At 47.3% G+C, this 26,954-nt stretch overlaps 1 protein-coding gene across 5 annotated transcripts in view; it reads left to right on the forward strand.

The window, feature by feature from the left end:
• The window catches only part of LOC105499153 (piggyBac transposable element derived 5), a 104,666-nt gene that overhangs the window by 63,617 nt on the left and 14,095 nt on the right, over window positions 1-26,954 (forward strand). For all 5 annotated transcript variants that reach the window (XM_011771625.2, XM_011771626.2, XM_071074534.1 and 2 more), the window contains exons 2-4: window positions 3,607-4,034; window positions 9,853-9,987; window positions 25,564-25,744. In XM_011771625.2, coding sequence (XP_011769927.1) covers window positions 3,607-4,034; window positions 9,853-9,987; window positions 25,564-25,744 — 744 coding nt within the window. The remainder of the gene's footprint in view (window positions 1-3,606; window positions 4,035-9,852; window positions 9,988-25,563; window positions 25,745-26,954) is intronic.

Genomic DNA, 26,954 nt, shown 5'->3' on the forward strand with positions numbered 1-26,954 from the left:
TGCCCTTGGGCTGCATCCTTCCAATTCTGAGGTCCCGTTCCCTCAGTTGCCAAATGGGATGATGCCTCATGTAGATGTTGTGAGGATTACATGGGTAATATCTGGGAAAGCTCTCCATAAACAGATCCGAGTCTTATCTTGGCTGGGAGTGCTGCCCATGCCAGGGCCATATTGTTAAATGGTCCTTGTTATTAACTTGTTGATAAGGAGTGGCTGTATTAGGCCATTCTCAGGCTGCTATGAAGAAATACCTGAGACTGAATAATTTGTAAAGAAAAGAGGTTTAATTCACAGTTCCGCATGGCTGGGGAGACCTCAGGAAACTCACAATCATGGCGGAAGGGGAAGAAAGGCACCTTCTTCACAGAGCAGCAGGAAGGAGAAGTGCAAGCAGGAGAAATGCCAGACGTTTATAAAACCATCAGATCTGGTGAGACTCACTGTCACAAGAACAGCATGCAGGACCCGCCCCCATGATCCCGTCACCTCCCATGAGGTTCCTCCCCAACACGTGGGGATTACAATTCAAGATGAGATTTGGGTGGGGACACAGAACCAGACCATATCACTGACTCCTGACTAGCATTTCTTTCCTGCCTTCCCTCCCCCCTTCCCTCCACAGATCACAATGATTCACCTGTGCCAGGACTTTTCAAATCCCAGTAATCACAGCAACTCAAAGAGGCCAGACAGAATGCTTGTAAATCAAAAACAAACAGTTAAGAGGGAGCCGGCCGCTTCCCAGTATCTTCATGAAGCAGCTGGCCCAGGCCAGGGGTTGCATGTGAATTCATTTTGAAATGACCTGGGAGGCAAAATTACTTTCAACATAACTTTAAGCAGAGAAAGTTCCATTCTGCTTCATCAGCATGATGTAGCAATTAAAATGCCGGTTTTCCTCCTCTTTGAGCACTATCCTTGAATAATTGACGGCTACACCCACCAGAGGCTGCAAGGCTGTGCTGAAATAAAATGATTTTCATTAGGAGTAGGTGTGGAGCTTCAGGCTACACCTGCGGAATCAGCCCTCATTCTTACTGGCCTCATCTTCATGCCAGCCAAGACCTCTTCCTCCAAGACCTGTTTGGTGCCCAAAGAACAGTTGGTGGAAGTGATGTATGTGGTGCCACTTTATCCTCCAGGCCTCTGTTGCTTCTGTAAAATGCAGACAGAGTCTTCCTTGGAAAGCTCTCGGCCTGGCTGTCAATGAATTTCTGTTGATGATATCTCGATAAAAGTTACCAAGCCTCAGGAACCTCCCTTAGGGCCAGGCACCAGGCGAGGTGCATTATTCACATGATCTCATTTATTTCACGCTGTATGACAGCCTTTCAAAGTAGGTATTTCTATGTCCATTTCTACAAGAAAACTAGAGCTAGGAGAAATGAAGCAATTCCTCTAAGACTGTGCAGTTAGCTAGAAGTAAATTTAGGGTGTCAGAGCCCCAAATCCATCAATCTGATTCTAAAACTTGGGCTGTCTCATGCACATTATCTCCCTTTATTTTTCTGCAGAAACTTGTTTTTCAGAAACTAAATCAGTAATAAAGGAAGGTTGGAGAGAGTGATGATTAAAATCTGAAGAATAAGAACAACTTTTGTTAGAAATCTATATACAGGTGGGGTGCAGTGGCTCTCACCTGTAATCGCAGCACTTTGGGAGGCCGAGGCAGGCCAGTCTCTTGAGGTCAGAAGCTCGAGACCAGCCTGGCCAGAGATAGGCAAAACCCTGTCTCTACTAAAAATACAATTAGCTGGGCGTGGTGGTGGGCATCTGGTAATCCCACTACTCAGGAGGTTGAAGCAGGAGAATCGCTTGAACCCAGGAGTTGGAGGTTTCAGTGAGCTGAGATTGTGCCACTGCCCTCCAGCCTGGGCAACAGAGACTCCATCTCAAAAAAAAAAAAAAAAAAAAAGAAAAATCGATATAGAGATGCAATAGAAGCAAATTTTGTCTCCTACAAATCTCTGCATATAGTTAGCGTACCTTAGGTTACTACATAGAATTGTAAGCCATAGCTCTTTAAAAATATGTGTGTGTACACACATGCAGTCATGCTTCACTTAATGACAGGTATACATTCTGAGAAATGCATGTTAGGTAATTTTGTTGTGCAGACATCATGGAATTTATTTTACAAACCTACATGGCACAGCCTCCTACAAACCTATACTATATGGCATAGCCTATGGCTCCTAGACTACAAACCTGTGCAGCATGTGACTAGTGAATACAGTACAATAGGCAAGTGTAACATAATGGTAAGTATTTGTGCATCCAAACATATCTAAACATAGAAAAGGTATGGGAAAAATACAGTATTATAACTATATGGGACCACCATCCTATATGCAGTTATTGTTGACTGAAACATTCTGGGGTGTGTGTGTGTGTGTGTGTGTATGTATTCAAAGGGCTGCATTCGTCAAAAATTGTGAGGTTTTATCCTATATGTGAAATTATCTAAATAAGCCCCTTCAGATTTAGTCCATAGTCACCACAGAGTTACTGCATAGGGAATGCTTAATGAAAATTGCTTTTTCCTAGGTGGAATTTTTCAGGCCCCAAGTGGTGAAAACGTTTTACTTACAAAACCGCTTCAACTTACCAGAAAATGAAAGCCAGAAAGCCGTAGCCAGGACCCTGTATTAGAAACTCCACGTGTCTTTGCATCTCCTCCCTGCCCTTATGTGCCCTTTCTCTTCAGATCAGTATTTACCGAATGTGCCAGATTTGTAAGAACTTGCATTCTGCCCCACACTCCCAGGGAAAGCATGGCGTCTGCAGGAGAGGGAGGAGCCCCGTGTGATGGCGTGGCAGGAACAGGAGGGGCTGTTCTCTGCTGTCTAGGGGGAGTGTTGGAGTGCCTTTTGTTTTTAATTGTTTTATATATAAACATATTTATACATCGATGTATTTGTAATATCTGTATTTTTAAATGCATATATGTGTATATGTGTGTGTGCCTGTGTATGTGTGTGTACATGTATGTATGTGTATATATATGTATATATATGCATGCTTCCTTCCTTGTACAGAGAAGTACCCCAGACTGGCAGACGGTGCTTTTAATTTGTATGTATAAATATGCATATTTTAATTTTAAAACATGTTGATGTATACATTTATACGATATATATCTCTAAACATACACATTTATGTGTGTGTGTACATCTCTAGTTAAGACTCGGCTTGTGCCCCGAGTGTGTGAAACTCCCCAGACCGACACGGGTTCTGTGCTGCGCGGGTTCTGGCGAGCAAGGACGCGACTGCGCCCCCCGAGGGCTGTTCTCTGGTCTGGTGTGGAGATGCAGGCTGCACCTTGCACTCTGGATGTCGGGGCCGTTCGTTCCCGTGGTGTCCGGGAGGAGCCGCGCTCCCACACACAGCAGGAGAGCTGGCTGTTTTGGAGCAAAGGGGGATACAAAAGCTGCGGGAGCCGGGTGGTTGCAGCAGCTTCTGGAAGGTTGGAGGGGAAGACGGTAGCACTGGAGGCAGCGGGGGCACTCGGGCAGGGACGCAAGGATTGGAAATGCAGCCGTTCTGGTGTTGAGTCAGGGTGTGGCGGCCGTGCTAAGGAACGCTCCACCTGGCTTTGGGTTTCAGGTCCCACCCGAAAGATGCCCCCCAGCGCCAGTGCCGTGGACTTCTTCCAGCTCTTTGTCCCAGACAACGTCCTCAAGAACATGGTGGTGCAGACAAACATGTACGCCAAGAAGTTCCAGGAGCGGTTTGGGAGCGACGGAGCCTGGGTGGAGGTGACGCTGACGGAGATGAAGGCGTTCCTGGGCTACATGATCTCCACCAGCATCTCCCACTGCGAGTCCGTCCTCAGCATCTGGAGCGGCGGCTTCTACAGCAACCGCAGCCTCGCCCTCGTCATGAGCCAGGCCCGCTTCGAGAAGATCCTCAAGTACTTCCACGTCGTGGCCTTCCGCTCCAGCCAGACCACGCACGGGCTCTACAAGGTCCAGCCCTTCCTCGACTCACTGCAGAACAGCTTCGACGCTGCCTTCAGGCCTTCCCAAACCCAGGTGAGGCCCGCGCAGGAGGTAAGAGCTCAGCCAGGTGTCCTCGCTCTCTCGGCCTAGCCTTGTCTGTCGGCAGGGCTTTGGGGTGTCCTGCCTGCCCTGAGTTCACTTCAAGGTCACCTCTGCTATTCTTCCATTCCATTAATCCACATAATCCAAACGAGATCGAAGGGGAATAGTAATAATAGCTCCAGCCCTCAGAGAAGTCAGAATTCAGTGTTTTGCTCTGAGAGGCAATCTTCCTCCTCTTTTCTCCCTATCCTTCATTTAATTATACTTTCCAAATGATGTTTTGCTCAGGTGAATATTAATTTTATTGTCATATTCTCTGAGAATGGCCTCACCTGTTGGCGATGAAAGGCGGCTAGAAGCGTCCTGGGTGGCAGAGGGAGTGAGCCTGGAATTAGAACCATTCTTCCGACTATCAGGGGTTACTTACGGCCACACACAGCAGAGCCACAGTCTTTGGATGAGGGTTTGGCAGAGTTCCGGGCATCACTGGTCTGATTCCCTAATACTTTCCCCAACCAATTCCAGAAAAAAAGGTTCTGCCTACTCTCAGCTCCTGAGCCCCTCCCTTCCTTCCGCTGGTATCCACTTGCACCTGGGACAATAGCACCTGGCCCTGGGGAGACAGAACTCCAGAATCTTCCTCAAAAATTGCCCTGCTGGTCTAGCAAACCGATGAGATGGCTAATTTCCGGAGATGTCTGTAACCCGAACCAGGAAGTTCTTGGCCCATGTGGGCCCCATTCCCTTTGATTTGGTCTGTGTGGCAGCAGAAGTTAAGTTCAATTTTATGTATATGTTTAAAGACCCATCGCACATCTCTCTCTCCTGTGCTGCTTCTAAGGCTCTTCTAAATAAACCTCCAATTCTTGTTGACATTCTCCTGTAGGTCCTCTCTCTCTCTCTATAGCGTTCCTTTCCCGCACACAGCTAAATATCACAGGGTTTTGTGGGGAAGGTAGTGCCCTATTTCATGTCTGCTGGAGCCTTCCATTCTCTCTGGATCATTCTCCCCACTGTCTGGTGAACGTGTTAGGCTCGTTACGATTTCCGAGTGTTTGCAGCATGCCTTCTGGCCCCTGGAACGCCTTGCCTTCTTCTCTCTGCTTTGCAAATGCATCCACTCTCCAGGGCCAGTGTAAGGCCCACAGTCCCATGTGGATTCCCTGTTATCTGAATTCCCCCCAGTAATTGATGGGGCAGCCAGATGCCACTGTGCCTCATCCTCCAGTGTGTCATTTACCTTCCTAACAAGAGGTGGAGACTTGTGAGGACATGAGCCCTGCCCTATAACAGGCCCTGTGATAGGCCCAAGGACGGGCCCGAGCACATTATCTTTTCTTTCACTGAATACTTGCTTGGTTGAAAATGAAGCAAATGAGAGGCAGTTGCCTGGATGCAAGAGAAAAATAACATTCAGACCATGCTGGGGTCAAACATTTGGAGAGGTGCTGCAGAAGGCTCTGTGCACGCTGTGCCTAAGTATCTGTCAAGAGGTATCTGTAATGGAAGTCCAGGGTGAGTGCCCGGCCTCTCTGACACACTGCAGTGGCCACTAGGAATTCTGAGATTTGTGGGCCCGCCTCTCTGCAGCTCCCAGGCATAGGTACCCTGAGGGGAGGCCCAGCAGTGTTGCTGAGCCCGGCTGGGTGGGCAGTGGCTGGACTGCAGGTGGGCAGGTAGGCAGGTGTCCAAGGGAGCAACTCTGCCCTCCTTAGCATGTGGCTCAGATGGGCAGTGCTGGATTAACAGGAACAGGGAGAGCCTAGAAGGATGATCGTGTTATTCTGCTGCTCGCCACTTGTATTTGGTTCCAGGTGATGAGGCTGGCAGAAGCAGGGCCTGAGATGAGGCTTAATCTGTGGAAGGGCTCTCAGGTCATGTTTAGGGCTTTTTCCCCTTTACTTTTGCTTTCACGTTTCCACCTCTTCCTCCTCCCTCTCCTCAGGCTCATTCTGCTCTCCTTCTATTACTTTGTATTTTGTTTTTATTTTACTGTATATGGGAAATTACATTTTCTTCTTGCTACGTTTTCTACTCAGTACTCCTCCGTGGCAGTGAGGATCCCAGCAGGACACAGATGCTGAGCTCTATCTAGAAGTCTAGCCGAAGAGATGCTGATGCAGGGACTGTTGCTAGGGGCGCAATCGGCATTAGGGGAGACCGAAGGGAGCAGAGAAGGCTGTAGCCCAGGGGGAGGCCTCAGGGCAGGTGGGCAGAGCTTTACCTTGAAGAAGCAGATCTATGGCCACTCCTTGGAGCCTATTTTTATTATGCCATTTCTTTTTTCTTTATTGTCTTATCATTGGGAAAAGTTATATAATCATGTTATCAAATAGTTGAAATAGAGGAAATAAGTTTGAAATAAGTTGAAGGGGTTGATTGTAGGTCCCTCCCCTTACTCCCTTGCTCTCCGGCCCCTTTCTGATGACTCCCACTTGGCTGAGCAAGCCAGAATCCGGGGGCAAAGAAGCTGGCTGGGATAGTTCGTAAGAGGCTGACCTCCAGGCCTCAGTGCAGGGTCCGCAGGATGGAAAGTGACCCTGGGGGGCAAACAGAGAACACCCAGCTCACCCCATCATACAGCCTGGGGCACGAGGCTCTGGGAGAGTCAAAGGGTTGACTGGTGCCACGCAGCCTTTTGCACCAGCTCCGTGTCAGTAGGCGTGGAGCAGGGTAAGTCAAAGGAGATGAAGTCATAACGAGAGTACGGTTGGGTGTTTACTGTGACCAGAACCTCATGCTTCCTGGGGCTTCCTGTACATCACCTGTGCCCTCCGTTCCCTGGAGCAGCAGCCTGCCCCATCTGCTGAGGATGCCCCGGGCTTTCCAGTTTGGGTGGGCCGGGCTCTCCCAGGGGCTTGCAGGCCTTGTCATTCCCCAGGCTGCCAGCATTGGCCCGCCCTGCTCGGCTCCTGCATTTATGCTCCTCTCAGAGACACATCTGCCACTTAAAGAAGGAATGGGGTTCTTGTCCTGATCCTTGATTGGAGAAGCTGGAGGCTCTAAAGGAGCCTTGGATTCCTAGCTTTCCTGCTCTGTGAAAATCCCTGTTGGACCCTGGAACGTTCAGCTCACAGAGAGGCCATGATTTGCTTGTAAGCCTCAGGGCTTTCTGGGAGGGTCCTTCCTCTCTGCCCGCAGACACAAGTAGGAGCAGTTCTCTTCCCATTGCCCTCATCAGGTGTGTGTGGATCAGAATCCCAGGAATCATTCTGCACCCGTGTCCCTTACACCATCCCTCGGGGCTGCACTCCAAACACACAGCACACTCACCTCACATACTCAGCTCACTCACACCCTCCAGCCTGCAGTCTTGGGAGCCTTTTTATTCCAGCAGCTGTGACCCTTTGGTATGAGTTTGGTCTTAGAGTCTTCAGAGGATTCCCAGAATCTAGCAGTAAACAAAGCAGCTGGGGTGTGTGTGTGTGTGTGTGTGTGTGTGTGTGTGTGTGTGTTTCTACACAAATAAAAATGGGGAGACACTGCATCTCCTCAAAACTGGAGCCAGATTAATTAGAGAAATATTTTCGGGGAGGGATTATGCAAATCAATAAATGGATGTTTTGTCTTTCCCCTACCATACATAACCACCCTCCACACCTCAAACCACGCTTGTCAAGCACAGGAGGAGGCTCAGGAGATACAGTTGTGTAACAGAAATGCTGACCAATCTGTAGCCTGGAGGAGAAGCAAGTGGTTTTTCTGGCAGGCAAAGTTTTTGGAGCTTTGGGGAGCATGCTGTTCTGTGCTGCATTTAGTCATGACACGTTCAGAATTCATTTAATGATGGTAGAAAAGGAAAAAGATCATTGAGGGTCAGCAATTCTTGCTGGCCCTTTTGCTTTGATGAGGCATGTGATTAAATATAAATTTGCAACTGATCATATGTTCAATGCAAGTGGAACAGAGGTGCACTTTCTTTCTGAAGAGAATGAGAGAGGGCAATTTTCATTTTCTGTGGCCTCAGAGGACAGAGTAGGATGCACGTCTTCGGCAAGGATCGTTGGGCAGGGAAAGGACAGGCAGAGGGCTTTTTTATGCCATCTTTTCCCTTCTCCATCTGCTCCCATTCTCCCACTGTGTGGAGGACTTGTCCATTGCACTTGAATAGTTCCAAATAGGGCTTTGAATATTTAATGAACTACAAAGAGCCAGCGAGTGCAAGAAGCCAGGCGTGAGGGCCAGGGGAGATGTTGCAGCCAGGCCAGCCTCCCAGCCTTCCCCTTCACAAGACAGGGGAGACCACAAGTGATGTCCCCACGTGTCCATTAGTAGAAAAACTGAGGAGGCAGGTATGCCTGCTAAGACTGAACAACACAGGGCTGTCACTTTTCAAAAATTGAATGCAAGGTACCTGTACTTTCAATTTGCATTCAACCTCCGCCCATCTTCCATTCGTAGAAGAATGGAAGGATATTGTCCACATCACACGTGGTAAATATCATCCTCCGTTCCATCCTTGGAAGACCTTTTTCTGCCATCACCTGGGAACTTGTTGGGAACACACAGTCTCAGGCCCGGCCTCACTGAATCACAATCCACATCTTAGCAGGATGCTCAGGTGACTAGTTTGTTGAAATTTTTTCTGTAAATAGCCAGACGGTAAGTATTTAGACTTTGTGTGGGTTGTGTGACTGATGTTGCATGTTGTCAGTTGTGCTATTGTAGCCTCAAAGCAGCCACAGACAATATGTAAACAAATGAGCATGGCAGTGTTCCAATAAAACTTTATTTACAAAAACAGACATGGGCCAGACTAGGCAGTAATTTGCTGACCCCTGATCTAGGGCATCGTGTAGAGTTCTGGGAATCATTGCCTGTACTCTTCATTTCTGTTCCCTACAGATGCACACTCTAATTCTTAATTAAGCTTGAGTTGGGATCAGGGAGGGAAGTGTAGCACATCCCTGAAATTTACCCTAAAGCCTCCCAAAAGAACTTTACCTTGAAGAGGCAGATCTATGGCCACTCCTTGGAGCCTATTTTTATTATGCCATTTCTTTTTTCTTTATTGTCTTATCATTGGGAAAAGTCATATAATCATGTTATCAAAAAGTTGAAATAGAGGAAATAAGTTTTAAAATTGCCTTGGGAATCTTGTCAGAAAGGACATGACAACCCAGAGGAGAGCCAGAGGCTGTGCCTTGCAACAGGCCAACAGGGAACTGGGTCATTTGATGAATGATTTATTAAAAGAGGAGGTTCCGCCTGGAAGAAGGAGGTTGTGGGCTGACACGAGGGCTGTCTTGAAAATCCAAAAAAAATAATAATAATAACATTTTTTTTCTTTGTTTCTCACTGGACAGAAGTCACACCCTTAGGTTTAAGTTAAATGTAGATAAATTGTGGATCAGGGAAAGACTTTTTTAGCAGTTGGAACTTTCCATGAGTGAAAGGAGCTTCCATGAAAAGAAGTGGGTGCCCATCGCCAGGCATGTCCAGCCAGAGGACACGGGACCTGTGCCAGAGAGCCCTCAACCAAATGAGAGTTAGGACAAGGGACCTTAGGCCAATAATAATAACAATAATAATAAATTCCACTGATGAAATATCTTCTGTGTATCAGGGCTGGTGCTATTTTGCATGAATCTTACTGAATCCTTTCTTACTGCATCCTCTCTAGAAACAGTAGTGTAGATAATGATACTACCCTCCTATAGATAAGAAGGGTCAGGATCAGAGAGGCAAAGTAACTTAGTTAAGGTCACAGAGCTGCTCAAAGGCAGAGGCTGATTTTGAGCTCCAATCGGATGAGCCCTCAAGCTCATGCTGCCTTCTGTGAGAGCCTCCGCTTTTTCCCTCCTGGCAGGTGCTACATGAACCCCTGATCGATGAGGATCCTGTATTCATTGCCACGTGCACAGAGCGGGAGCTGCGAAAGAGGAAAAAGCGGAAATTCAGCCTCTGGGTCAGACAGTGTTCTTCCACTGGCTTCATCATCCAGGTGAGCCCTGGGCTGAGTCCGAGGAGGGTCGGCGAAGAGGGTTGGTGAAGTAAATCGGGGGAACTTGGGCTCATCTGGTACCCAAGAACGTACTCACATACCCTTTTCACTGTGTGTCCAAGTCCACCCAGATGCTCCTGCAGAGGCCAGGGCTGGGCTGCTCCCTCCTCCCCGAGGCAGCGGATAGCCGTCCCTGGAGAGGCTGCTGCCACACCTGGCCCCATTCCCTGCACATTCTTCCTGCAGACTCAAGCCCATCTGGGTAAATGACTCATCAAGGCTCAGTCCCTAGCAATGTTGGCTAGAAGTGTCACCCAAACAGTGGGTCATATGAGGTGACTACCATCTCCCTGGAGGCTGTCCCTCAAGACTTATGGACTCGTGGCTTTGAAACTTAAGGCTGTCCCAGGAGGCCTCCCCACTCCCACCAGCTATCTGCCCAACCTTCCTGTTTCCAGGATGCCTTCTTCAGAGACCACCACCAACAGCCTGCTGGTGAAACTGAATAGCCTTCCCCAGGAGCATGTGCCCGAGTCATCGGCCCTGGGAACCAGCGTGGCCAACATGGGTGCATGTTTTACAAGAGGTGCCTGAGCTCTGCTTTTTATGATGATACTCTCAGGAAAAGCATCCGAGGTTGAGCTGCCAGGAGCAGTAGGGTACACAAAGGGAGATGGTGGGGACAGATAAACACCAGAATGTGGTGCCTAGGTGATGCCTCCCTGCCTAGTTTTTCATCCGTGCTGCGCAGTGACACCTTCTCTCATCAGACAGGCAGACCAGCCCTGTGGTGACAGCTGACCGCACGCTCACTCGCTGCCCTCGCTTGACCGCATCTCCAGGCCCCAAGGCACAGGGTTTTTGCACTTCCATCTTTCCCTGAACTAGAGCAGGATCGTAGGAAGATTCCAGCGAACATCTCCTCCCCACATCCACTCCAGAACCACAGTGGGGAAAGTGTTACTTGCTCCAGGAAAATGTCTTCCCTCCAAAGCACCATCTTGGCTCCGTCTGCGGGTCTGAGGGACCTTCAGTTTGAGTTGGGGCCAGGATCTCAAGCCAGACTCTGGGGCTCTGCTTGCGCATAGGCATTGTTTGGGGTCTCGCCAGACTGGACCTATCCCAGAGCAGAATTCCCTCACTCCTGGAGGTGCAGCCTCAGCTCCTTGTCCGCTGACATTCTCCAGAGTCCTCTGCCATCTCTGTAGCGCCTTTTGTGATGATACGCCCATAAGGTACAGGTGCATCGGATTCCTTTTGTATAAACTTTCCAAAGGGACATTCATTCATTCTTTCAGTAAATATTTACTGGGCACCTGCTACCTGCACACGTTGTGCCAGGCATTGGGATATGCAGACATGGTCCTGCCATCCTTGAGGTCTGCCTAGGTAGCTTTTTTGTTTGGTTTGGTTTGGTTTGGTGTTTTTGTTTGTTTGTTTGTTTGAGACCAGGTCTCACTCTGTCACCCAGACTGAAGTAAGGCAGCATGATCATAGTTTACTTCGCCCTCAACCTCCCAGGTTCAAGTGATCCGGTCACCTCAGCCTCTCATGTAGCTGGGACCATGGACGTGTGACACCATTCCTGACTGATTTATTTTTATTTTCATTTTGGTAGAGATGGAGTCTCACTGTGTTGCCCAGGCTGATCCTAAACTCCTGAGCTCAAGTGGTCATCCTGCCTCAGCCTCCCACAATGCTGGGATTACAGGCAAGAGCTCCCATATCGGCCCTGTGTGGCTTTGGAACAAATGTTTACATGCAGATCCTGTGTGCATCTGGCACCACTTCTTTCTCCTTCTACAGTTAGTGAGGAGCTAGAAATCACATCTGTCACCAGAAAAGGCCACAGATCTCTCTCTCTCAGTTCAGATTCGTTCCCAATTTTATAGAATCTATCAAACCCACATCTAAAATGTAAGAAGTTTGGGTTGGTACCTTGAAGTTTCCTTTCATTTCTAAAACTCTTGATTCTAGGAGGTTTTGCAGCAGTGTGAAGGTTTGTTTTTAGAAGCCAGAATTGAAGCTGACAACTCCCAGTCAAAAGCAGTGTCGCTTCCACCATTGCCAGGGGCAGCCCTCAAAACGTGCTCAGAAGTGCAGAGCCAAGGAGGCAATTAATTACCCGGCAGTTTCAGGCTGTGCTGTGACAGGACTGGCATGAGAACTTTCTCAGCCCCCGCAGTCCCTCTCTTTGTTCCTAGGTCCAGCTGAAGGTGCCTGTGGCGGGTACAGAGCAGGGAAAGGACATCTCTGCCCATGAGGAGCCAGGAGATGCAGAGGAGGAGCCACATGGCCTGGGGACAGTTGTTTTCATAGTGTCCTGCCCCTTTTCGTGGTTCTCCAGGTGCTAATCTTGGTTTGACAGCTTTTGAAGGTCAGCAGCCTGGGCAAGCACAGCCCTGGGGCAGAACAATACCTTACACCGTCAGAGCTTTCACACCTGCAGTTCCCTGATCCTCCCCACAGCCTTGTAAGACAGAGAGAGCAGGCAGTATTGATCCCATTTCTTACATGAGGTGACTTTGGCTCACAGGGCTTACCTGCCAGGCAGCTGGTCAGCGCAGAGCTGGCTTCTCCCATGGGCCTTGACCTGCCTCTTCCCTCATCCATCCCCAAGGCATCCACAGCCCCTGCTCTTGCATTTACCTCCCACGTGAACTAGCTGCTCAGTCATTGCTCTGGAACATGGAGTTGTCATCTAGAAACTCAAGGGATGGAATTAGGTAACCAGTGAAGTCCCTTCTATTGCCATTCTATGATTCTCTTCTTTGTAAACGTCATATGTGAGGTTCTATACACAGGCCATTTTCTTCATTGTAGTTCCTCAGATGCATTGAGCTTTCCTGAATGACTTAGCGGAGAAGCTCAGTTGCAGCTGGCCATGTTAAGGGTCAGCTCCCACTGTGCTGTGCTGTGCTGTGCTGTGCTGTGCTGTGCTGTGCTGTGCTGTGCTGTGCTGTGCTGCTAGTGCAGCACCTGCCCCACGCCCTCCTGTTTCTGAGGTTGGCTTTGGCCCGTAGGATGCAGGCAGCTGTGGTACGTGAAAAGATTGGAAGGGGCAAGTGCATACCTCTCCTTTTTTGGCTTCTCTGCCCTGGCCATGAGAAAATGACCAGGATGGATCACCTGGGTCCTGAAAACCTGGGAGCTTAGTAAATGTTTATTACATGGCATATCGATTTTGTGGTTGTTTGAGACCCACTGTAATTGATCCAGGAGCCTTATCAGTTAGGTCTGCACAGCTGACCAGATAACTTTCTTCCATCCACCATCTAATGTGGACCAAGATGAAGTGTTGAAGGGGCGGTGGGTGTCCAGATGTGTTCCAGGAGAGCCCAAATGATGCATAGACGTTGTTGCCCCAGCTTTATAGTTTCATCCTGCCAAGACCCTGAGCCTTTGACTGGCTCGACTGCATTCTTTTGACAGGCGGGGCGACTGCGGGATGAGCTCCACTTCAAAGATTCTAGATGAAGGGGTGAGTGAGAAAAAGGAGTTCCAGATTGGCCAGTGGTCCCAGAAAAGGTCCGTGGGAAAGCTGAATGGGAACTCAGTACAGCCAGCTCAGATCATCAGGGCCTCAGGCATGGTCAGTTGATCCCCACAAGGGCATTTGGATGAGAAGGAAGAAACTAACAGTTGGGCAAAAATAATAATAATGGTGATGGTGTTTAGAAGAGCTCTAATAGATTAGTATATTTTTATAGGTGTAATGCTCTTGAATTCATTTGAAGGGAAGTCTTTGATGAAAGTGGTTAAAGATCTTAAATAATTTAACTAAGAGAATATAGGGAGGCATGTGGTAGGATAGAAGTGAGAGGAAGAGATTAAGTTAACTATAGTTCTGAAAATTAAGGTGCTAATGGCCTGCATTGCTGAGAACGCAGGAAGCAAACAGTAAGAGGTTTTGAGGAGAAATAAGTAATCAGATGAGAAACAGACACAGCTTTACTGCAGAGTGTGAGTGACACCACCCGTGAATGCCATCCCGCTCTGAAACCTGGTCTTGCTTATCTGTCCTCACATTCCTCTTCCTAGTCTTCTTCCAGCAATCTCTGAAAAAAGGCACTGGTTCGGATGGGCGGGCTTCATCTCCCACTTGACATTTGTAGGGCTGTCCTGCAGAACTGCTTATCTCAAAAGTCTTTGGATCCAAAATGTGCGTTTTGGTGTTTCACCGAGCACCCAGCACTTGGAAAGGAGTCACTGGGCGAAGATGCTAACCTGCAGTGCTCCAGGCCAATGGAAACTGTCAAATGAGGCCATTCACGTTGCTCTGAGAAGTAGATTACCGCACGTGGATCTTCGGGTCTTTGGTAATTTGGTCAACTTTAATATGAGGAATGGTGAGAAATGAAATATATGTTGTGAGGGATAAAAAGAGAGGCATGGTTCTGTTATCAACAAGCATAGCTTTTTGTGGTGGTAAAATGCAGATAACATAAAATTTTCCATTTTCACCATTGTTAAGTGTGTGACTCAGTGGCATTAACTACATTCAGTGTTGTGCAGCTGTCACCATCATCCTCTCTAGAACTTTTCCATCATTGCAGCAGATGAGGGCACATCTCTTAGCTGCATAGCGCACTGATACCTGGAAGTGGTGGATCTCCCATGAGCCCAGGTGCCTTCCAGATTCCCTGTCAGTGCTTTGGGAGCTCGGAGGAGGGGCCGTGGTCTAGTTGCAAGCTCTACTCTGTCTCCCGTGAAGCTCGTCTCACTTCCCCGGGTCAGACTGGCCACGATCTCCCGCTCTCCCAGGACTGCGCGTGGGGCTCCCAGGGAGGGACAGATGAATGGCTGGGACAGCGCATGTGCTTCCTGGCCCTCAGCCCTGTCACCGTCTGTCTGTATTCCATGCAGGGGCAGTACTTGCGGTCACTGACTTGTAGCGTTGTTGAGCCAGTCCGTCCTCCAGCGTCTCTGTGGGGTGCAGGGATGCCTGGGAGTGCCTGTTCTTTACTTCCTGCCTGAGCCGGCTTTCTAGCTTTACCCCTTGATATCAGCCAGGCTTGGGGATGTGATGGTCACTTTGATGTCTCAACTTGACTGGACCATGGTACCCAGCTATTTGGTCAAATAGTAGTCTAGATGTTGCTGGGAAGGTGTGCTGTTTAGATGAGATTAAAATTTAAATGGGTGGCTTTTGAGGAAAACACATTAGCCTCCATAATGTGGGTGGGCCTCAGCCAATCAGCTGAAGCCCTTAAGAAAGTGATTGCTGGCCGGGTGCTGTGGCTCACGCCTGTAATCCCAGTACTTTGGGAGGCCAAGGTGGGTGGATCACCTGAGGTCAGAGTTCAAGACCAGCCTGACCAACATGGTGAAACTCAGTCTCTACTAAAAATACAAAAAAATTAGCTGTGTGTGGTGCCGCATGCCTGTAATCCTAGCTACTTGGGAGGCTGAGACAGCAGAATCGCTTGAACCTGGGAGGCGGCGGTTGCAGTGAGCCGAGATCGCACCACTGCACTCCAGCCTGGGCAACAAGAGTGAAAATCCATCTCAAAAAAAAAAAAAGAGAGAGAGAAAGAAAGAAAAAAGAAAAGAAAATGAAAATGATTGCTGTACCCCGAGAAAAAGGGAATTCTGCCAGCAGAGGGCCTTCGGGCTTCAGCAGCACCTTGTCCCTGAGTACCCAGCCTGCTGGGCTTCCCTGATTTTTGGACTTGTCAGCCTCTGATTTGCATGAGCCAGTTCCTTAAAATAAATACCTCTGCCTCTTCCTCCCACTCTCCCACCCTCCCACCTTCCATACATAATTGTATTTATATACACACTACTGCTTCTGTGTCTCGGGAGAATCCTGGCTACTACAGGGGGCTTTCTCTGGCGCACCTGGTTTATTCAGGCCTGTTTGCTTCTCTGATTCTCACTGCTGTTGACCACCTGGGAGTCTGAACTAGAGGGCCAGGGCAATACTTTCTTCAGTCTTGCTTTTTTTAGCTAATAATCTCTATTTATTTTTATTATTTATTTATCGGTAAGAGTTGGACAAGTCCCTGTTTTCAAGAAGTTTTACAATAAAGAGATGGGAAGATAAGACTTGTACCAATGCAAATCTAGGCCTGGACTGTTTGGTTAACCACACCACCATAGACTGAGCTTCGTGCTTGGCCCCTCAGAACTAGAGATAGAGGGAGCCCTCACTGCCTCTCCAGTAGGAGAGATGGACACGTTAAAAATACTCATCGAAATAGAGTGACAAATGCAGTACTGGAGGTGTGTCTGTACATCGCAGGGCTACAGGAAGGCCCCTGTAGGGGTAAGAAACACCCCCAGAGGCGTATGCGGCAGGGTGTGTGGTGTGCAAAGGAGAGAGCAGCTATGAGCTTTTGCCACAGGTCAAGCACCAAGACACCCAACGTTTTAATAGCAGCACTTAAGACAAGAATAAGCAGGCAGGGAATTATTTATAAGGTAGGGCTCAGGAAATCTTGAGATATGCTTGCTCCTTGGGTGCAGAATGCTGGGTATATATGAGGCCACAGCCAATGCCTTCTTTTTTGCCTTTCCCACTGCTGTTTACCCAGGCTGGCTTTCCCACTGCTGGTTACCCACTGCTAGATACCATGGTGCACTTAAGACAGCATACGGAAGCTCCTCGACTTATAATGGGGTTACGTCCCTGTGATAAACCCCTAGTAAGTTGAAAATGTCTTGTCAGGTTAAGCACAGTGACTCACACTTGTAGTCTCAGCACTTTGGGAGGCCAAGGTAGGCAGATCACTTGAGTCCAGGAGTTCAAGACCAGCCTGGGCAACATGGCAAAACTTTGTCTCCACAAAAAATATAAAAATTAGCTGAGTGTGGTGGCACACACCTGTAGACCCAGCTACTTGGGTGGCTGAGGAGGAAGGATCCCTTGAGCCTGGGAGATCAAGGCTGCAATAAGCCATGATTGCACCACTGCACTCCAGCCTGGGTGTCACAACAAAACCCTATCTCAAAAAAAAAAGAAAATGTCTTAAGTCAAAAATGCATTTAAAGCTGGGTGCAGTGGCAAGTTCCTGTAGTACCAGTAATGTGGGAGGCTGAGGGAGGAGACTGCTTGAGGCCAGGAGTTTGAGACCAGCCTGGACAACATAATGAGACTCCACTTCTAGAAAAAAAAAAAAAAATGCATTTAATATAACTAACCTACCAAACAGCATAGTTTAGCCTCGTCTACCTTAAACATGCCCAGAACACTTACATTATCCTGCAGCTGGGCAAAATTAACACAAAAGCCTCTTTTATAATAAAGTGTTGAATATTTCATGGTTGTTTACCCTCATGATCACCTGGCTGACGGGGAGCTGCAGCTACTGCCACCACCCAGCATCGCCACGCAGCATTGCACAGCATATCACTAGCCGAGGAAAAGGTCAACATTTGAAGGAATTTCTACTGAATGCCTATTGCTTTCACATGATCATGAAGTCAAAAAATCTTAAGTCAAACCAGTGTAAATTAGAGACTGTCTGTATTTATTCTGTGTCACAGGCCTCCTAAGGACTGACCTAGACGTCAAAACACCCTCCAGCCCTACCCTGTTTGCAGAGGGGGTGCAAGCATGGGAGCTAGCCAAGGTTCCCTTCCTCTCCCCTCATCTGCAGGCTCCCCTGTGAGCCAAGGAGATGAAAAAGGAGAGGTTTATACGATGATGAATCTTCCAGTGTAGGGAAAAGCCACCTAATTGGGCAATTGGAGTTCCTCGATCCAAGATGTTGTGGCTGCTCATCCTGGAAGGCTGTGCCCTGTCTGTGGGTGGAAAGAAAACCCTCCAGCAGTTCTCTGCAGAGACTGCTGTTCAGGCTTCACAATGTCAAAAAGATCGAGGATCCAGCAGGAAAAATTGGCCAACAGGTTAATATTCTGTCGACCTTTAGTGATTAATGCAGCCCCAAGATTCTTTGGAGCAGGGAAAAAAAATGGTCCACTATTTTCTTTTAATGGTATAATCTAAAAGAGCACATTTATCCTGTTTGCACGTGTTGGGCCAGGCATCTGCCTCTGCAGCATGAGACCAGTGTTCCTATTGGGATGTTGACAGATGGACAAACACCGAGGAGGGGCTGAAGAGCAGATGCCTGGGAGGTGTCCTGAGTGGTGTCCTGAGTGGGGCTTGGAGGGACATAAGGAGGTGTCATCTGAAGAAGACAGGACAGACTGTCTTTAGAGGACTGGGTGGCTGTCATGTCAAGGAGGCAATTCTGGATGACAGCCCTGCTCAGTGGAGGCAGGGATTCAGGTTCACGCTGGGCATTGACATACTCCGGAAGTAGATGGGCTTTAGAAGCCAGAATTCAAGATGGAACCCCCAAGCAAAAGGACCCCTGCTTCCTACCCCCTGCACACATCATGGAATCTGTCCAGGCAGAGCCCTCATGACATCTGTGAGGGACACTCTGAATGAGATCCGTGCGCCCCGTGTTGCTAAGCTAGCTGACCTGGAAGCCCCTTTCCTTCCTCAGTCTCATCTGTGGATTCTGGCAGCTGCTTCTGGTGTTCAGGAAAGAATAACGAACATCTACAGAGTGTGTGTTGTGGGCCAGTCTCTGTGCTTAAACACTTCACATGCACTATTCATTTTTCCTCCACAAGGGCCTCATGAGGCAAGTAATGTCACTGCCACTGTTTCTCGGTAAGGAAACTGAGGCACAGAGAAATTTGCTACTTTGCCTAAAATTACATCTGTAAAGCAGTAGACCTGGGATTAAACCCAGCCATTCTGACCTTAGATCCCACTTTCTTTTTTTTTTTTTTTTTTTTTTGGAGACGGAGTCTCGCTCTGTCGCCCAGGCTGGAGTGCAGTGGCCGGATCTCAGCTCACTGCAAGCTCCGCCTCCCGGGTCTACGCCATTCTCCTGCCTCAGCCTCCCGAGTAGCTGGGAGATCCCACTTTCTTAACCAACAGGCTATGTTAACTCCCCCAAGGGAGAACTTTTCCTGATTTAGACAAAAAGCAAAGTATCTTTTATCCAGCTTGATTGTTGGTAGGATAGTGGTCTAGCATCCATGTCACTGATTTCCCTTGTTTTGAGACATACTATTTATGTTGAAAGAATTTAAGGAAGGTGAGCTAAAGTGTTTTTTTTTTTTTTTGCTTATTTGACTCAATCTTTGTACATACTAAGTGAAATATTTTGCTCTTGACCGATAACTAATTGAATTGGCTCTAAAAGTGAGGGCCACCGTGGAATTAATTGGTTAGAGTGAATTTTGCTTGTGGATTCAGAAGCTGGGCAGGGCAGGACATGTGTCCATTTGTTTAATTGTGCAGTGAGGAGGATGCTGGCATGAGATCCTATCCAGGTTGGATGCAGTAAGTTGAGGATGGGATTGGCTGAGGTAGAAGACATCACTGTGGACCTCTTTGTGTCCTTGAGCAAGTAGCTGAAAACTACCTTCTTTCTCCATCTTTTGAATGAAGTTAATCCACCCATACCTCTTTACTGTATAGGACTTCAAAGATGACAATGAAGTATTTATTAAGTGCCCAGGTAAGTGCACCAGGTACTGAGTGGATCAGATTCAGCCCTCTCCTTAAAGAACTTAGAATCTTCAGCTGCACGGACATGAGTGTGTACAGAGAGCCCACATGCTGATACATGTTCCTCCTCCAACCTGTCATTTTGAAAGAACCACCTCAGGCTTTGAGCTTTGGGATGAGATGAAGGCAAGGCTCCCACAGGGGTCAGCGGTGCTGAAGGTGCAGCCAGAGAGGAGAAGGACCATGAACAGACTCAGCACATGAGCTCTTCCTGGGCATGGTCACGGTGAGAGGCATGAGAGAGAAACTGGGCAATGAGAGATGAAAGTCATCAGTATGGTGATGACTTAGAGACTTTGCTGGAAGCCCCAGCTAATACACGAAGATGGCACAAGCAGCATTGTCCAGCAGGACTCTCTGCAGTGATGGAAATGTTTCATATCTGTGCTCTCTGTGATGGCAGTTCCTAGCCTCGTGTGACTGTTGACTATTTGCATTGTGACCAGTGTGGCCACAGGACTGAATTTTTCATTTTAGTTGATTTAAATGTAAATGAAAACAGCCATATGTGGCTGAAGGCAGCCACACTGGGAGCACAGTTACAGAGCTTTGCTATATTAAAAAATCACTTCTATGTGCACAGTTTTCACTTAAAGACAACGGCCTTGCAAGGTGCATATGGTGGTGGTGTCCTTACAGATAAGGAAAGCAAGGCTCAGAGCAATTAAGTAACTTGCCCCAAAACCCACAAGCCAGTGAATGACAGCCTGTGCCCATGTATCCCAGAACTCACCCTCCCTGCCTCAGTTCCTCTCATGACAAGTGACTGTCATTTACAATTCACAGCTCTCTCAAGTGGCTGTCCCGTACAGATGTCCCAGGTGACAGCCGCACACACCCCCGATCTCATTCTGCATCTTCAGTGAGTGCAGATCATGCACTGCTGTGCTGTTTCCCCACAGCTGAATTACTTACACCTTCATGGCTCCTTGCACACTAGCGATAAAAGACTCAAGGAAGGGATCACCAGTCCCCACAATGTGATACCCTTCCCCCAGATCTGCTTTTCACTGAGGAAACTGATTCGCTTCTGTGCTGAAAGAGAAGTAGGGTCATTCATTGGTCAAGACTAGTATAGCTGAACTAGGCTTTCTCCAGTTCTTTGTGTTGGAGAGGCAGGAGGGTGCCCCCCGATCCCAGCGACAGCTTAGTGGAACTATCAGCTGGGGAGTCAGCAGCTACTGCCACTAGCCTTACTGTTCTTTTGAGAAGTTGAGGGAAAAGATGAACTGGATCCTGCCTCTGGAGGTCACGGGGGCATTTCAGGAGAGCTAAGATAAATGCCATGTACTGTATGTGTCCCCCAGGGTGTTAACTGCTATAATCCATATTTCCTATCCTTTTTGTTGTAATGTCAGTATAAAGTATGCAACATTGGGAATACTAGTCTGGGGCAAAGTATAATGCCATATAGTAATAAACTTTCATGCCTACTTTCCTAAATATATGCATTTAAAAATTAATAAATCATAGGAGCAAAACAAAACTTTTTAGGAAAAGTGAAAAGCTTGGCAACCACCAAATGGTACATTTTCCTGCCCTAGAGATACTTGTCAAACAGTCTTGTAGCTCAGAAGTGTCTGTGGCTGGCTGCATTTTGCCCAGTGATAGGAAGTCATCTATGTCTACACATTTGGTGGAACCATATTAGTATGGTAATGCCTTCTCTAGAAATGTCTAGGGAGATATCTGACTTTTTGAAAAGCAGACCAGGAAGTAGTCACACATCTAAGTGAATGGTATTTACTTCCGTGTTGTGTCTGGGGAGCTCTTGTAGAAAGTACCCAACCCAGCGTCTGAATACATGTGTGGGTTCCCAGTGATTCTGCTGTTTCTCAGATTACTGGCAGGATTCCTTAGGATAGTCTCTTAAACCTGGATGCAATCATTAGCATAGCTTGTATAGCTTAAGCATTTGTAGCAATAGGGCATGGATGGGATAAGACTTCGTTGGAGGTTGCTCATCCAACTAAGGGAAACAAGTGACTGCCTTTGACCACTGAGGTTATTGTGTCAAAGCAAACCAGGATCAGTCGGGTACCGGACCTGCCTAACTGTCAGACCCAGCAGGACCTCTTGGACTGAGCCTTTTCCTGGCCAGATTTTGACTACCTTGCCAACAGTTTTTTTCTAAATCATGCCCTCAACTGAGACTTTCAAGGTTACCATCTTTTGTATTTATTTAAATGAAGGTCCTACTTTATGTTCACTTTTAGAAACTCATTATTTTATAGCAATGAGTGCCACACATTTGGGACTCTCTTTGGACTCTCATTGGTGCCACTTTTTGGCTGTATCCTTCTTCCAGATTTCCTAATAAGAAATCTTTGACCTTTGGCTCAGCGCCTGTCTCCTTTGCCTCAGTGCCTTTGGCTCAGTGCCTGTCCCCTTCTCCTGTGACATCCCAGTTGAGTGTCTGCTTCTTCAGAAGAGACTGGCTGGAGTCTGGAAAAATGGCAGTTTTCAGAGATGCATGTGCAGACACGAGGCTGAGTAATTTCAAGACAGTCCTGCAACAGTGCTGCCTTCCGTATTCTACCCAGGAGTTGTAAAATCTCAGCTGCACATCACTGGCATTTGGGAAAATATGTTAATTCCAAGACAGCAAGAGGCTGACCTGATTCTCAGAGTCATCATCATCTCCAGGTGTGGAAATGATGAATAACCATTCACTCAGACCCTACAGACACTGCAAATTCCAAATACTCCTATGCTTGAGTAATCCTGATAAGGAAGTTATTTTATAATTATTTTTAGTGGGTCTTTTTCTGATTTGGTTTGTATTACATATTTAACATCAAAAATGTTAAAAGTCCAGCATAGCTGTCATTCTGATAAATACTTTTTATACAGAAATAGCTGTTTGAGTGTATAGTCAACATATCTGTATAAACACATCTGTATAAAAACACACTTGCACTGTTTTGTAATCTGGCTACTTTACTTGCAGTGATACTGTGAACATTTTCTATGTTATTAAATATTTTTTCTACATGACAATTTTTTAAAGTGTACCACATTCCATTATACCTACATATATAATTTTAATCAGTTCCTTTTCATGTAAGATAATTAGGTCATTGTTAACTTGTTTTTACCATTATAAAAAACCCTGAAATGGACACGGTATTTTGTATATAAATCCTTTTAACACATTTCTGATTGTTACCTTGGATTGAATTCCTGAAAGTGAAACTCATGAGTAAAATAGCATGAATATTTTTAAGGTTTTTACAAGATTTATTTTTAAATTAACAAATAAAAATGGTATATCTTTATTGTGTACAATATACTTTGAAATATGTAGGCACTGAAATGGCCAAATCGAGCCAATTAACATATACATCACATCAGATAGTTACCATTTTTTGTGGTGAGAACACTTAAAATCAACCGTCTTGGCAATTTCCAAGAATATGTTGTTATTAACTGTAGTCACTATGTGATACCATAGATCTCTTGAACTTATTCCTTCTATCTAACAGATTTTGAATTCTTTGACCAATACCTCCCCACTCCCACTTCCATCCCCCAGCCCCTGGTAATCACCATTCCACTCTCTCCTATTAGTTCAACTTGAAGTTCACATGTAAGTGGGATCATACAGTATTTCTCTTCCTGTGCTTGGCTGATTTCACTTAGCTTAATGTCCTCCAGGTCCATGTCGTTGCAAATGGCAAGATTTCCTCCTTTTTAAAGGCTGAATAGTATTTCACCTTGTGTATATGCCACGCTTCCTTTATCCACTTATCCACTGATGGACACTTGTGTTTCCATATCTTGGCAATTGTGAATAACACAGCAGTGAACGTGGGAGTGCAGGTATCTCTTAGAGCATCCTGATTTCAGTTCCTTTGGGTGTGTACCCAGAAGTAAGATTACTGGATCCTATGGTTTTTCTATTTTTGATTTTTTGAGGAACTTCCATACTGTTTTCCATAACAGCCATACTTCAAGGTCTTTGATTCATGGGCAAAATTTCCCTCCAGAAAATTTACACATATTTATACCAAGTCCCCACAGTGCTCATTTCCCCCACATCCTCACTGACGCTGAGTGTTTGGATGGGGAAGATGTTGTTCACTGTTGGTCTTCATGAAAGTACATTGAATCAGTCTGTTTTCCAGGGAGTAAAACTGACGTCATCTCCGCTCTGCTGGTTTCAATAAGGTGGGAAAGCAGTCCATTTCTCAGCTATCACGTTGTAGTTCTTCAGATGCATAGAAGTGCCTGGTGTGGAAGCAGTGTGCCCCAGTGTGTTAGAACTCTAAGATACTCACAGGCTTCCTGCCCTTGGTGTGCACACACTTCCCCATTATTCGCTCAAACACTAATGTGGGTGTTGATGAGAAGGAATTTGGATTTTGCAAATGTGTTATGGTCCTAAATCTGTTAACAAGAAATTATCCTGCATGGGCCCAACCTAACCAAGTAAGCCCTGAAAAGAAACCAGGCTCTTCCTAACAGAAAGCACAAGAGGGATGCAGCTTCAGGAAGAGTCCCCATTGCTGGCTTGCTTTTTTTTTTTTTTTTTTTTTTGAGACGGAGTTTCACTCTTGTCGCCTAGGCTGGAGTGCAATGGCACGATCTTGGCTCACTGCAACCCCGCCTCCTGGGTTCAAGTGATTCTCCTGCCTCAGCCTTCCACGTAACTGGGATTACAGGCGCCTGCCACCACACATGGCTACTTTTTTGCATTTTTAATAGAGACAGGGTTTCAACATGTTGGTCAGGCTGGTTTCGAACTCCTGACCTCAGGTGATCACGTGCCTCAGCCTCCCGAAGTGCTGGGATTACAGGTGTGAGCCACCATGCCTGGCCAATCATTGCTGGCTTTGACAATGGAAAAGGTCATGTGGCAAGGACTACCTGTTGCCCCCGGGAGCTGAGAGCAGTCCTTGGCTGATGGCCAGCAGGGACACAGGACCTCAGTCCTGCAGCCATAAGGAAACAACCTGAATGCAGATCCCAAGCACCAGATGAGAACCCACCAGTCAACATTTTGATTGCAGCCTTGTGCTGCCCTGAGCAGAAAAGCCAGCCATGCCCTGCTCAGACCTCCAGCCTACAGAACTATGAGCTCATAAATGGACGCTGTTGAAGCCACTGAGTTTGTGGTCATTTGTGATGCAGCAATTAAAACAACAATACACAGCATTTAAAAATTTGAGTGTAGATATCTGTATAGAAACCACAGGCAACATGTAGCTGTGTGTGTTAATGTATAAATAATCTGTGGCGGGCTCAGATCCATCGAACTTCTCAAGCAGTTCTGGTTTGCAGTGACTTACTGTCATCCAACACCACATTTTCTGTTGTGTTGTGTTTGTTTGTTTGTTTAAGATATTCTCTCTAAGTCACATTTCTTGCACCTGTACTGGAGGATTTTTTGAACATGCTCTTCTTCAATCCATTAACTTTCCTGCCTCTACCACTTTGATGATGTTCATGGAAGCAGCATGAAACAACGTTTAAAAATTGCTCGCACACATCCTCTTTGTTGGCCCTGGACTCTTGGGCAAATGTTTAGCCCTCAGTCCTGTCTCCTCTGCACCGTGAGGGGAATCAGCCTCTTCTGCCTGCCTGATGGGGGTCACTGTAAAGAACAAATTAAACAGTCATTATGAACATACCTTGTGAATTAAAAAGCTGTATTGAAATGGAAAGTACACAGATACGTGTATTCCTAACAGGTGAGATTGCCTTTAACTTTATTTATAGTGAATTTAAGTCATTCCGGTGTTTGAAAGCTGGGGAATGTGTTTGCACAGTCCCATTACCCGCGGCTGCTTGTTCTTTTCCTCCTCCACCTTGACCTTTCCAAACTGAAGCATCTGGCGCTGAGTCACCAGTTGCCAAGGCCACGGGGTGTGCTTGGGGGTGACCTAGAGCCCCTGTGAGCTGAAAAGATGATGGGGGCTTTTCCACGGGCTCCCAGTCTGATGACTGAGACCCGGGAGACCCATGCTTGCTGAATACTCAGGCTCCCAGCCTGACACTGCTGTGAGCACGCTAACCTCTGTCTGTTTCTATTAAAGATTTACGTCCACCTGAAGGAAGGTGGGGGCCCAGATGGCCTGGACGCGCTGAAGAATAAGCCCCAGCTCCACAGCATGGTGGCCAGGAGCCTGTGCCGGAATGCGGCAGGCAAGAACTACATCATCTTCACCGGGCCCAGCATCACCAGCCTGACCCTGTTTGAGGAGTTTGAGAAGCAAGGTAAGTCAAGTGGGGAGCTAGTGGGGATGTGGCCCTGCCTCCCCCAGGAAAGTGGTGGAAGAGGTTCACGTGGGGGTACAGATGCGTGGTGGCAAGCACAGACCACAGGATGCCAGGTGATGAGGCCTTTCCTTGAGGGAACAGATGCATCTCAGCCACCCTGTGTGCTGGACCCTGCTGGGCACTAGAGATTGCAAGGTATGTGAGCCACAGGCTCAAGGTCTAGAGGACGTGTCTAGACCTTGCGCCAAGCTCTGCCCGGTCTTTGGGGCATTTCTTTGTATGTCCCCTGTTGGAAATCCGCAGCCATCAAAAGCCTGTGTCCCCTGGGCACAGCTCCTAGTAAGGCTCTAGGAAGTCTCTGGAACTCACCCATCCTCTATAATGTGGCCCCTTCCCAGGAGACAGACAAGAATTGTGTGAAGACAGGGAACAGTACAGTGAGCCTCAGAAAAGTCTTAGGTACTCTGGGTGCTCAGGTGCTTGGTGCATGTGTGGCAAAGACTAGGCAACCCTTCCATGGCTCTGGAGGAAATAGGGGCTATAGAAAAAGAAGATCTGGACCAGTTCAGGGAGCCCCGTGGCAAGCTGCCTTGGCCTTCACTTTGTCCTGCCTTTGGGGATTTAGATCTGGTCGACTCAGGAGAAACACAAAAAGTGCGAGCTCCCCTGCAGCAGCCACTAGACTAGAATTACAAACCTTTTGCTCAGCAGCAGTCAGACATCTGGCCTTAAAACTAGACCCTCTTAAGTAATGAGATGTAGACAGCTGACATCCTGGATCCCTGGCAGCTGCAGTGAGGCTGCAGCCCTGGACTTCACTTTTTGCTGGCCTCAGCTGCATCTTACTCATCTGCAAAGCCCAGGGCTCAATGGTTATTTGTTGGAAGAATCAAGGGTAGAGAGATCAGACGATGTGAAGTGGGGCTCTGAAAGTAAAGCGAGAGAAAATTGGGTACCTGAAGCACAGTACCCAGCTGCTTTGGAAGAATGGTGGGTTCTCTGTTCGAGCTCAGAGTGAGAACTGGGACTGCCATCTCTCCTGCCGACTTGTGCAAGGCTGAGTGCAGGTACTGTGAGTGTGATGTTTATGTGTGTTCCAGGGCCTGTTCCCTGCCTCACACCATCAACCTGGACTGAAAGTAGAGGGGATATATGTGTGTGTGTATGTGTGTGTGTGTCTGTGTCTGTCTTTGTGTATGTCTGTGTG

This window comes from Macaca nemestrina, chromosome 1, assembly GCF_043159975.1.
Source record: "Macaca nemestrina isolate mMacNem1 chromosome 1, mMacNem.hap1, whole genome shotgun sequence".
NCBI classification, from domain to species: Eukaryota; Metazoa; Chordata; class Mammalia; order Primates; family Cercopithecidae; genus Macaca; species Macaca nemestrina.